An 11,994-nucleotide genomic window follows, 5' to 3' on the forward strand; every position below is an offset into this window, starting at 1 on the left:
AATCAACTATACAAACAATGGCAGCTTCAGCAATAGATTCCACAATTCATATTGAATTGGTTACAATTCATGTGCCAACACTAGCAAAGTGAATAACCTACCTAGATCGTGACTGATTTTGACTGAATGATTTACACTGGTATCAATAATTGGTGTGTATTCAGAAACAAAACGTGTTTTTCTGTAGAAAAACAGTGAATAAAATTTAAATTCAGAAATTCAGCTAGTAAATGCACATGTAGACATTGTTTGAAAAACCTCTAGTGACAATTCCTTCTCACAAGTTTGTAGCCTGCATTTACACAAATATAACTATGCTATGAGAGATGACCACAAAAATTGTTTTGTCAAGTACTTAAATAGTAGTAGTTTATCAATAAGAAAAACTTAATTGCTGCATTGCAAGTCTCCCAATAGTTAACAGTCGCAAGTGAATTTTTAGAAATATGTATTGTTCAGGCTTCAAGATTATTACCTGCAATACCACACATTAATGACTGCTCCCCCAAAGGCAGCCAAGAAGACTAGATAGACGAGCCACATGATAACAGCCATAGCATCCAAACCAAAAATAGTCCATGGGGCAGGAAGTGGTGGGGGTACTGGCTTTGGGCCACAAACCAGTAAGCAGTCCTGGCAACTACATGGTGGCGAACCATCATCCAATGTCTCATTGCAACCTTTAGTTTCGTTATCCATAGGGATCATTCTTCCAATTGGAAGATCTACCAAAAAGAGAAAGTCACTAGTCAGTACTATATTACATGTCTTCATTACAATTCCACTTCCTTGTGGAACAGACTTAAGTGGTTGACTAACCTACTCTTGTTCCTACATTGACAATGCATATGCTTCTAGTGAGAAACTGGAATAGGGAAGGCCCTCTCACCATTGAGGTTAGGCTCAAACAACTAGCATCTTGTGCACTGCCCTAACTCACATTTACCTCTGTCCCCTGCACAGAAATTTGCACTGTCATGTCATATCCCATGAGATATAGATTAAAGCAAAATTGTTTGCAGTGCTCAAGTATAGCCTGCTTGAAAATTCAAGGCAATGAAGTCTAATGAAATGTTTAAGCCACATTAGGAATTACTATTTAATATGGGCCACAATATAAACAGGGGGGGGGGGGGGCTTTCCTACTGCCAGTAATTTTCTAAATTTTGCTTCTAGCTAGTTTCTTCACTACAATAGCACATCCCTCCCAACTTCACACAAGTAGAAGTTTTAAAAGACATCAAAATTTAGCAATTTATGAAAGCTGAAGATCTGGACTTACTCCAGTCATCAAGGTCAAGGCTACTTTGAACAGGTTGGTATCCTGTTTTGCTGATACAATAAATTTTCATCCATTAAAGTCCTTGATAACTTGTTCAACCAGTGGTAAAAGTGATCAGAAACAGCCAAGAGGCAGCACATTAACTTTTATAATCAATCTGATTCACAAATGTTCTTAAGGGGTTTAAATGGTTGAGCAAATATGGTCACTCAAGGAAGTATTATGAAGTGAGTTCCTACTGTACTGTATCCATATAAACACCAGTCCTAATAAGATTAGTTCTTTCTAAAACCATTCCTTTAATGAGGTGGAAAAATTATCTGTAATCACCAGGTATTGTTCGGACTATAAATGCAGTAACGTTCAAGGAATCCCACACTTCACCTGACGAAGGAGAAAGCCTCCGAAAGCTTGTGATTTTCAAATAAAACAGTTGGACTATAACCTGGTGTTGCAAGATTCCTTACCTTTTAATGAGGACCATGATCATGTTTATAACATGGGCACTTGGCAAGTTAATGCTACTTATGTAGCAGAGATAAACACTAAGCCAAATTCATTTAACACCAATAGTTTTTTACAAAATGAATTATGGATAATACAACAAAGTGTTTGTTCAGGAAGCTGTCTGCCAACACAGCAAGCAACAGTTGCACAAGAAAGTTGTGCTTGTCCAGAAAGTGCAAGCATTTCAATCGGTGTTTAAATTGTAAAACATGCAGCATTTTTTTTTTTTAATATCACTGATTAGTCAGTTACTGTGCAAGTGACACCTTTACCTCCTCAAAACAGGAGTGACCAAAAACACAGTATGTGCACTTTCCATTGCTAAGTAAAGCAGACAACTCAAATTTTTCCAAAGGCTTACCACCAAAGATGGGAATAATGTTGAAGGGAGTCTGGGCATTACGTATGGAACACATGTACTGAATCCAGTTGGTTGCATTACAATCTTTTGCATCTTTTCCACAAAGCAGCCCCAGAGCCTTGTCATTACTTGAAGGAGACTGAACATCTTTACAGGCATTGTACATGGCTGAAAGAAAGACCCACACAATTAACAAGGTGCACTCATACAATATACGAAAGGGCATGGTCAGTCTCAAAATTGGGAGTGTTAAAAATCCCATCTTCACAATACGAGGTTACTGATGTTTGCAACAGTTTTCTCAACTTATGAATTTGCACTCCTAGTACTGTAACCCACATCAAGAATTGGGATGTGTAGCTCATGGGCAATGCCAAGATTTTCCATCCATTAAAATTCAGGAATGGAAAATCCAGCAAGGAATGACAACCTCCAATCTAGAATGCCAGATAAGTGCCAGGCAATGACCATCTCCAACAAGAGAGAGTCTAACCACCTCCCCTTGACATTCAACGGCATTACCATCACCGAATCCACCATCAACATCCTGGGGGGGGGGGGGGGGGGGGGGGGGGGTCACCATTGACCAGAAACTTAACTGGACCAGCCATATAAATACCGTGGCTACGAGAGCAGGTCAGAGGCTGGGTATTCTGCGGTGAGTGACTCACCTCCTGACTCCCCAAAGCCTTTCCACCATCTACAAGGCACAAGTCAGGAGTGTGATGGAATACTCTCCACTTGCTTGGATGAGTGCAGCTCCAACAACACTCAAGAAGCTCGACACCATCCAAGATAAAGCAGCCCGCTTGATTAGCACCCCATCCACCACCCTAAACATTCACTCCCTTCACCACCGGCGCACTGTGGCTGCAGTGTACACCATCCACAGGATGCACTGCAGCAACTCGCCAAGGCTTCTTCGACAGCACCTCCCAAACCCGCGACCTCTACCACCTAGAAGGACAAGGGCAGCAGGCGCATGGGAACAACACCACCTGCACGTTCCCCTCCAAGTCACACACCATCCCGACTTGGAAATATATCGCCGTTCCTTCATTGTCGCTGGGTCAAAATCCTGGAACTCCCTTCCTAACAGCACTGTGGGAGAACCGTCACCACATGGACTGCAGCGGTTCAAGAAGGCGGCTCACCACCACCTTCGAGGGCAATTAGGGATGGGCAATAAATGCTGGCCTTGCCAGCGATGCCCACATCCCGTGAACGAATAAAAAAAATGCAAATCCTCAGGTAAAAGCAAAATTTAAAAGTCATGTTTTACAGGGCATGAAGCAGTTATTACAGCTTATATACACCAATAAACCTGTACTAAGATTTATTAAGGAATAAAGGTATGTCACTCCCCTAGGGGCAGGGTACAGACAAAGCCACCCACCCAAACCTGCTCAGTGCATTGACCCTGGAAACTAACAAAAGTTCATTCAAAAAAAGTCAGCCTGCAGTCAAATGAACTATTTTCTTTGTTTAAAATTTGTTCATGGGATGTGGGCATCACTGGCATTTATTGCTCATTCCTAATTGCCCTTGAGAAGGTTCCATTCCATAGGCATGAAAGAATTAGCTCACATTATAATGAGTACTCAACAAGTAAACAGTTGGATAGATGCCCATTGCTGTTGTGGGAGTGCCATCACCTCAAGGCTGGAAGTGGTTAAATGAGGTCCACCATCACTGCCAGCAGCCCCCCCCCAATCCCAAAAACAAATAAGAAAGCCACATGGGAGTCCACAATGGAGAGATGCAGATCAGGAAGAACCCAGGGCAGTCCCTGGCCCAAAGCAAGAGTTGGGCTTAAATATGTTAGTGACCATGGGGGAATATCTGAGTCATGAAACAGGCATGTAGAGTAGGAATGGCTACATGGGCAAGGTACTAGTTACCATCAGATGATCAGCTCACTAGTGGCTGCAGCATTGGAGAACTTCAAATGCTATAGTTTACCACTATACTAGGACAGTCAAGAAAAAGTGTCTTTGTTCACCCCAATCAAAACAAACGTACCTTCCACTTTTTCATCTGATTTTTATTTCCAAAGAGAAATGCATCTTTTTGAATCTTTAAAAAAGGAAAAAAATTGGAATTCTCACCATTTGCAAAACTTGATCCAATGTAATATTCCACCTCAGTGATGCTGGTTTGGTTCTGATCATATGATTCAAATTTGGTGGCATTGAGAAACAAGCTTTGAGTAGGACTGCAAGTCAGTTCACAGTAAAAGGTCAAGAAATTATGAAAACAAGATGGACATCTGCAAATCAAACATTTAGGCATGTGTAAGTTGTTTTTTTTTAAATATAAAGGCAAATAGTAAATGCTACAAACAACCAGCTTTTGTTTTGTAAAAATATTCAATTCAGCATGGTGTAGTCAGTAATATGAACAAACTGTTTGTCAGCTTGGTCTTCAGGCATAGGGACAGGAGGAGGCCATTCAGCATCTCAAACCTTCATTGTACTGCCTCTAAAGGCAAATATATCCTTCCTTAGGTAAGGAGGCCAAAACTGTATTCAATACTCCAGGTGAGGTTTCACCAAAGCCCTGTACAATTGTAGCAAGACTTACTCTTATACTCCAACCCCCTTGGAATAAAGGCCAACATGCCATTTGCTTTCCTAATTGCTTGCTGTACCTGCATGCTAACTGTTTCTTGTACCAGGACACCCAAGTCTGAACAACATTCAATAGTTTCTCACCATTTAAAAGATATTCTGTTTTTCTATTCTTCCTACAGATGTGAATGACATCATACTCATCTGCCACCTTCTCGCCCACTTAACCTGTATATCCCTTTGCAGACTGTCCTCACAGCTTACTTTCCCACCTAGCTTTGTAAGACATTAAAGTCCACTGGCATCCCAAATAGCCTGGTAGCCAACAAGATACAATGGAATGGAATTAGTCCTAGATCAGATGTGTAAGGGTAGGAAAAGGAGAGAGACTTAATCAGAGGATGATATACACATCACAAAGATGAAGTACAGCTTGTATTCTCTGATCTGCTACAGCTCAACAAACAAACAGCTTTAAAAGCAAGCCCCAAGTTAATACAGCAGCTAAAACAATGTTTCACAGCTGAACCTCAAAAGAAACAAGAGACTTTAGTGTTGTAGTAAAGGCCAACTTTCACCTGGACACTTTGCAATCTTTGTGCATCTGTCTTGCTACAGAAAGGTCTGTCAAAAGTCATTAGCAATATTCATGGGCCTCCTGGCATAAGCCTCTAAGGGATAATAGGAACTTGTATCTGGATCAGAACATGTTTTAAAGCAAAAAAGACAAAGAATGAGGATACCTGGACAAGAACTGTAGTGGTAGCTGCATATTATCCTTAAGTGTGTGCAGTTGTTGAACATCACAGCAGAGATTAACGTTTCCATAGAAATAATTGGGGCACACTTCCTGGAGGGGACAGAATTACAAAAGTGAAAGGCTACATAGCACTAGTTTTGAAATTCAGTCACTTTGAAAACTGCATCCATTAATTTTCAAATATTTTCTTCAAGAACCAAAACTTGTGGAAAATTGCCATGATGCAAGAGCAATTGACAAGGAATGGTTTTGTATCTTTTAGAAAAGATACAGCACCAGTTTGTCATTAGATTCAAGGCTCAGCAAGACAGGAAAATCTTAACAGAAAATGCTGAAAGTACTCCAGCAAGTCATAGAGTCAGAGTTATACAGCACGGATAGAGGCCCTTCGGCCCATCGTGTCCGCGCCGGCCATCAAGCCCAGTCTAATCTAATCCCATATTCCAGCATTTGGTCCGTAGCCTTGTATGCTATGGCATTTCAAGTGCTCATCCAAATGCTTCTTGAATGTTGTCAGGCAGCATCTGTAGAGAAAGAAACATTAACTTTCTCTAGATGCTGCCTGACTTTGAGTACTTCCAGCATTTTCTGTTTTTATTTCAGATTTCCAGCATCCACAGAATTTTGCTTTTGACTAAAATCAGCTGGGGCATTATAGGATGAGTATACTACCAATGCATCTTTGATTCAAGAGATCATGGCAGGCTAACTCAGATCTCAACATGTAGCTTGAGCTGTTATGAATCATTGAGGCTGAGTTTTTTGATGAAGATAGTGGGGTAGTTGCAGGTTGGGAAACAAACATCACATACCAAGTACTTACTAACAACCAGCTCAGACTGGGGGCATGAGTTGTTTTCTGCAATATTGCCAGAGACCTTAGATCAGTTTCTCCCAAATGCTGGAGAACCTGAAATACCCGTCAACATTTAGATTCATCTTAACACTGCCAAAAACATTGCAGGGAAGCAGCAGCGCCCAGGGATGATCTAGAATGTGGGGGGGGGGGGTGGAAAAAGGGAAAGCAGATTCAATTGTAATTGTCAAAAGGGGGCTGGATATTCATTTGAAAAGGAAACATTTGCAGGGTTTATAGGACTAAATGGATAGTCTTTCAAAGAGCCAGCATAGGCACAATGGGCCAAATGGCCCCCGTGCTGTATGTTTGTTTTCATAGAACCAGTCAGCTGGCAGATCAGCACAGGGGGTGGGGGGACACAGATAATCTGCCAGTCATGCTGAACAAGCTGACGTTCCCACTTGCTGCATAGAAGAAATAACACATTCTATCCCAATTTTGCACTTAAAGTTAAAATTGCTGCTATTTCTGGGCAAAAACAAAAACCCCCACAATCCTCATGGCATGTTGTAGAACTAGCCATTGAGATTTTTTTTAAAAATATTTTCAGAGAGGCAGTTCAGGCATAATGGGCTCCCTCTGCTATATGATTCTATACAGCTGGACACAAATTTATTCTGCTCAAGATACTCAACTTAAACCTTCCCATTTTAAGTTTAAAAATGTTTTCCATTATGAGACTGATTCTAATTTGTGGCTCTTTCAAAGACACACTGAAAGGCTGTAGACAAACAAACAGTCAGTGATCTGTTTAGCTTGCAAGAAATGTCGCCAACCAGAAAATCCTTTTTTTTAAAAACTAAAAATAACCTTCAGTAGATTCCTTGTTGACCAATCAAGATTTAAAAACCATGGCGATCACTTACTTTAATTAATTCATATCCTGCTTTAGGCAATGGTTTTGGTGCACCATCATATTTACAGTTGTACCGCTTGTGTGTGGTTGTATCCGTCCCACATTCTCCGTACCAAACACAAGTTGCATTTTGTGCAAATACCTAGAGATAAAAAAGTTACTAGGTTTATATTCAGATTGTGTGTCAAATAGCAACGCTAGTCAACAGAAGTGGTTTGTACAGAGTATTAGGGCATGCTATGCTGTAGGTACCAAAGTTTAGAAGAAGGAGTTTTCCTTCTGAGAGCAGAGGCTCATGTAGAATTTGGCCACTCCTTACCCAAGCTGCCATTCATTCCCCTTGGTCAGCCCAGGTAGTGAGCACTAACATGTCTCTAGAAGTGCGAGGAGTGACCTGGTAGGGGGTCTTTAAAATTATGAAAGGGGTTGGATAGGGCTGATGTAAAGATGTTGCCACTTGATAGAGTCCAAATCTAGGGTCACAATATATATATATATATATATATATATATATATATATATAAGTCACTAATAAATGAGGAATTCAGGAGAAACATCTTTACTCAGTGGTTAGAATGTGGAACTTGCTACCACAAGGAGTAGGTGAGGCAAATAGCATTAAGGGGAAACTAGATGAACATGGAGGGATAAAGAAATGGAAAGATATGCTGATCAGAAGCTCACATGGAACATACAGAACTGTTGGACCAAGTGGCCTGTTTCTGTGCTGTAAAATTCTATGAAGAATCAGGAAAGAAAGACATCAACTAAATGTCAAAAAAACACTAAAGTTTGTAGCATGTGCTGCAGTGGTTTTTTTATTCTTCAGGTACAGATGAGGCCACCAAATGCTGTGGCAGTTTATTTCATTGTAGTTACTGGACAAATGTGAATGTGGAAGTAGGAGTTTTAGGAAATAAAAGCAACAGTTATAATTAGAAACATGACAGTAGCATGATCTGAGGACATCTGATTTTGTAAAGTATTGACTTTTTTTAAAAAAGGCCACTAGTTCAAGGTCTTTAGCAGTTGAAGCACTTTTGACAAGGCTACAGATTCCCAATACAGAGAGCCCCCATCCACAGCTCTATACCAAGTACTGTGCCAACCAGAGGCTAGACACAGGGAAACTAGCCCCACCTGGGGAAAACCTGAACAGAGAGGGAATGGTTCATTAGCACTTTTTTTGGACATCTAAAGTGTTTCATGAAAATTAAAGCATTTGTTTTGATGGCAATTGCTTAAAGCACAACATCCTTAGCCTCTACTCTGCTTGTTCTCAGAACCATAGAAAAGGTACAGCACAGAAGGGGGCCATTCAGCCCATCATGTCCATGCCAGCTTGAAGAACAACAACCAGGTGCCCATTCTAATCCCACCTTCCAGCACCCAGTCTGTAGCCCTGCAGCTTACAGCACTTTAGGTACATATCCAATTCTCAAATTCACTGTTTAATTAAGTGTCTGAAATTAAACTATGTATTTAGTGTGTTTTTAAATTGTTGAAAAATCCTAAAATATATGTGTTAAGCAATATTTAAAAAATTAGCAGCTCCAAAAATCAACTCATGGGTACAGGTAAACAAGTACTTTCATTGAATCTTACATCTGGCTGCATGCAACCAAAACACTGCAGTACTAAATGCTAAAAAAAGTACAAGTTCAGCTAACTCTGAGCAGCTGTCACTTGACTTTGCAGGTAACAACCCACTCAAATCCTGTCAAAGCCACTCTGATCTAGGCCAGGCAACAATGCACAGCAAAAATGTGATTAGACCAAAAGTCTCATCCCATGAACAAAAAGGCAAGGGGAAGGGGGGGGGCAGGGGAAAACAAAGGGATGGGGTTGAGGTGAGAAATTATCTTGGTTACTGAACATCTGTTGCAGCCAACCCATAGATTTTTCCCTCCAAATATTCTCTCCCTTTATCACCTGAAGCCATTGACCATCTCCCAAGTGGCCAGTCATTTGGCTGATTGCATTCTCACCCAACTACTTGACCACACAGGGCAGAGAGAAGTCAAATCCCACTCAGATGGCCACACTGTTGCCTGCAGGGGTTTATTGGATCATTAAGAACAGGAATCTTGACTTTCAGGGCAAACTTCCCTTCCTGAGAAGCAAGATATCCTCCCATATCTGAGGGGATTGGTTAGCAATTTCCTAGGCAATGTTGAACAGTGGTAACCTACAGGATGGAGGCTGGGTCAAAGTCATTTCTTAAGGCTTGTTAGATCTTAACAGGATGTGAAGATAACAAATAGTCATGATTAATCTCAACTGGGAAAATGTTAAAAAGCCCTTAAACATTAAGAGGAAATACTATAATAAATTGTATTGAGACACTAATTACACATTTCTCAAGTCTACTTGTTCAAATATTGACAATGCTAAGATCAGATCTGGTCTTAGCATTGTCAATATTTGAACAAGTAGAATTTGAACACTCAAATCTGATAAAATTGGGATTTTTTGTAGGGGAGAAAGCAGCCACAGGAAGATTAAAGTAGGATCTTAAAAGATTACACCACTAAATAGAGTAAATAAGGAGAAACTTTCCACTGGCAGAAGGGTCAGCAACCAGGCAACAGATTTAAAGGTGATTGGCTAAAGAGCCAGAAGCAAGAATTTCTTTATAAAAATATAGCAAATTATGATCTGGAATGCACTGCCTAAAGGGTGGTGGAAGCAGATTCACTAGAAACTGTCAAAAAGGGAATGGGACATATACTTGAGAAAAAAAAAATGCAGGATTATGTTTGGGAGGGGGGGGGGGGGGGGAGAAGAAAGGAAGTCATCAGACTAATTGGTTCAAAGAGCCAGCACAGGCACAGTGGACCAAATGACTTCCTTCAGTGCTACAAGATTCATGATCAGAAAAATATGCAGACCATGAAATGTAATACACCACTTGACAACCATTCGTGAAGTGCACTCTAAGCTTATCAGTAACTACAGAAAGCTGCTTTTTGCTAACTAAACAAGTTTTCATTGTTGGCAAATAAAACACATGATCTCACCCTTGAGCTACAAGGACACAAAACAATTTAAAAACAAACAGTATGTTTTTTTAAAAAAAGAGGAAGACACTGCAAGACTGGCCAAGAGTCTAGTCTAGGTCAATCATCCTCAGATACACATTGTGCATGTTTCTGCCCCTCTTTATCTGCAATGATAGCTTTAGTGACAGCTGAGGAGAGGTTGAGTAGATTGGGACTCTACTCATTGGAGTTCAGAAGAATGAGAGGCGATCTTATTGAAACATATAAGATTGTGAAGGGGCTTGATCAGGTGGATGCAGTAAGGATGTTCCCAAGGATGGGTGAAACTAGAACGAGGGGGCATAATCTTAGGATAAGGGGCTGCTCTTTCAAAACTGAGATGAGGAGAAACTTCTTCACTCAGCAGGTCATAGGTCTGTGGAATTTGCTGCCCCAGGAAGCTAAATCATTAAATAAATTTAAAACTGAAATTGATAGTTTCCTAGAAGTAAAGGGAATTAGGGGTTACGGGGAGCGGGCAGGAAATTGGACATGAATTTAGATTTGAGGTTAGGATCAGATCAGCCATGATCTTATTGAACAGCAGAGCAGGCTCGAGGGGCCGATTGGCCTACTCCTGCTCCTATTTCTTATGTCCTTATGATGCATGTTTCGGCCCCTCTATCTGCAATGATAGCTTTAGTGACAGCTCAAAGGTCACGAGGAAACTATCAGCGCGCAGGCGCAGTAGCCACAGAGCCCGATCGGACCACGGCTCGGGTGACAAGATGTGAGTCACGTGGGGACAGGAACGGCAGGGCCCCCATCGCCCATTCCACCCCCTTCACACCGGCCAGACCCCGGGGGGGGGGGGGGGAAATCTATAAGCCACCCCGACTACAACCTGGGTATCAAGCGCAGTCCCCACGGCAGATACATCCCAACAACCCCCCCCTCCCTCCCTATTCATAATCGATCTTTCCACCCAACCCCTCACTATCGAGGCACAGGGGGTCGCGACGACAGATCGTCCGGTTGCGATGCCGGGAGGAGGGGGGAAATAAAACACACGACAGCCTCCCCCGTACCCCGAGCGCCCACACACACACACACCCGCCCCCCGCCTCATCAGCCGGCTAACTCCACACCCCGGTTCGGTCTGTCTCCCGGCCTCCCCGGGTGAGGATACAAGGAGCGAGCCGGTCGGTCGGTCGGACGACCGTTGGATTCAAACTGTCGCTCGCGCCACTCACCGAACGTTCGGGAAGCTTCAGGATCAGCAAGAGGAGCGCGGCCGCGGCTCCCAGGCTCCAGTTCTTCATCGTGTGGCGGCGGCGGCGGCACCAGGGGGGGGGGAAAAGGGTAAGTCCGACCGACTGTACGGGCGATAGATAGGCCGCTAAATCTCACTACTCCTCTTCCGCCGCGCCGTCATTTTATACCCTAATACCGGCTCTGCCTCCGCCCGAAAAAACGCTCGCAACCCGCCCCCTACTTTTCTTACTCGTTGCTTCGGCCGCTCAGACCCCGCCCCTCCGCCCCCCAAATCAACCCCACCACCCCCCTCCCCCCGCGGCGTCACTCGGGGACGATCCATCCACAGCTCCTCCCTTCTCCTCCCCCAACACTCTGTGCCAACCGCAGATGTCAAGACAAACACTGCCTTTTTGTTTAGAAACCCATAGTCGGGATAAAAGGGTCATTCTCAACATGGCAATCTGTAACTAGCGGGGTGCCGCAGGGATCAGTGCTGGGGCCTCAGCTATTTACAATATATATTGTAAACAATTTTACAACACCAAGTTATAGTCCAGCAAT

General features: G+C 42.5%; 1 protein-coding gene across 1 annotated transcript in view; it reads right to left on the reverse strand.

Annotated features, from left to right (window-relative positions):
* Positions 1–11,649, reverse strand: part of npc1 (Niemann-Pick disease, type C1) — a 40,975-nt gene extending 29,326 nt beyond the window's left edge. Inside the window, exons 1-7 of the mRNA XM_067977681.1 lie at positions 11,430–11,649; positions 7,206–7,337; positions 5,464–5,570; positions 4,259–4,419; positions 2,151–2,318; positions 476–725; positions 102–181 (exon numbers count right to left, since the gene is read on the reverse strand). Coding sequence (XP_067833782.1) covers positions 102–181; positions 476–725; positions 2,151–2,318; positions 4,259–4,419; positions 5,464–5,570; positions 7,206–7,337; positions 11,430–11,498 — 967 coding nt within the window. The 5' untranslated portion in view covers positions 11,499–11,649. The remainder of the gene's footprint in view (positions 1–101; positions 182–475; positions 726–2,150; positions 2,319–4,258; positions 4,420–5,463; positions 5,571–7,205; positions 7,338–11,429) is intronic.
* Positions 11,650–11,994: the final 345 nt, after the last annotated feature.

This window comes from Heptranchias perlo, chromosome 3 (genome assembly GCF_035084215.1).
Source record: "Heptranchias perlo isolate sHepPer1 chromosome 3, sHepPer1.hap1, whole genome shotgun sequence".
NCBI lineage: Eukaryota > Metazoa > Chordata > Chondrichthyes > Hexanchiformes > Hexanchidae > Heptranchias > Heptranchias perlo.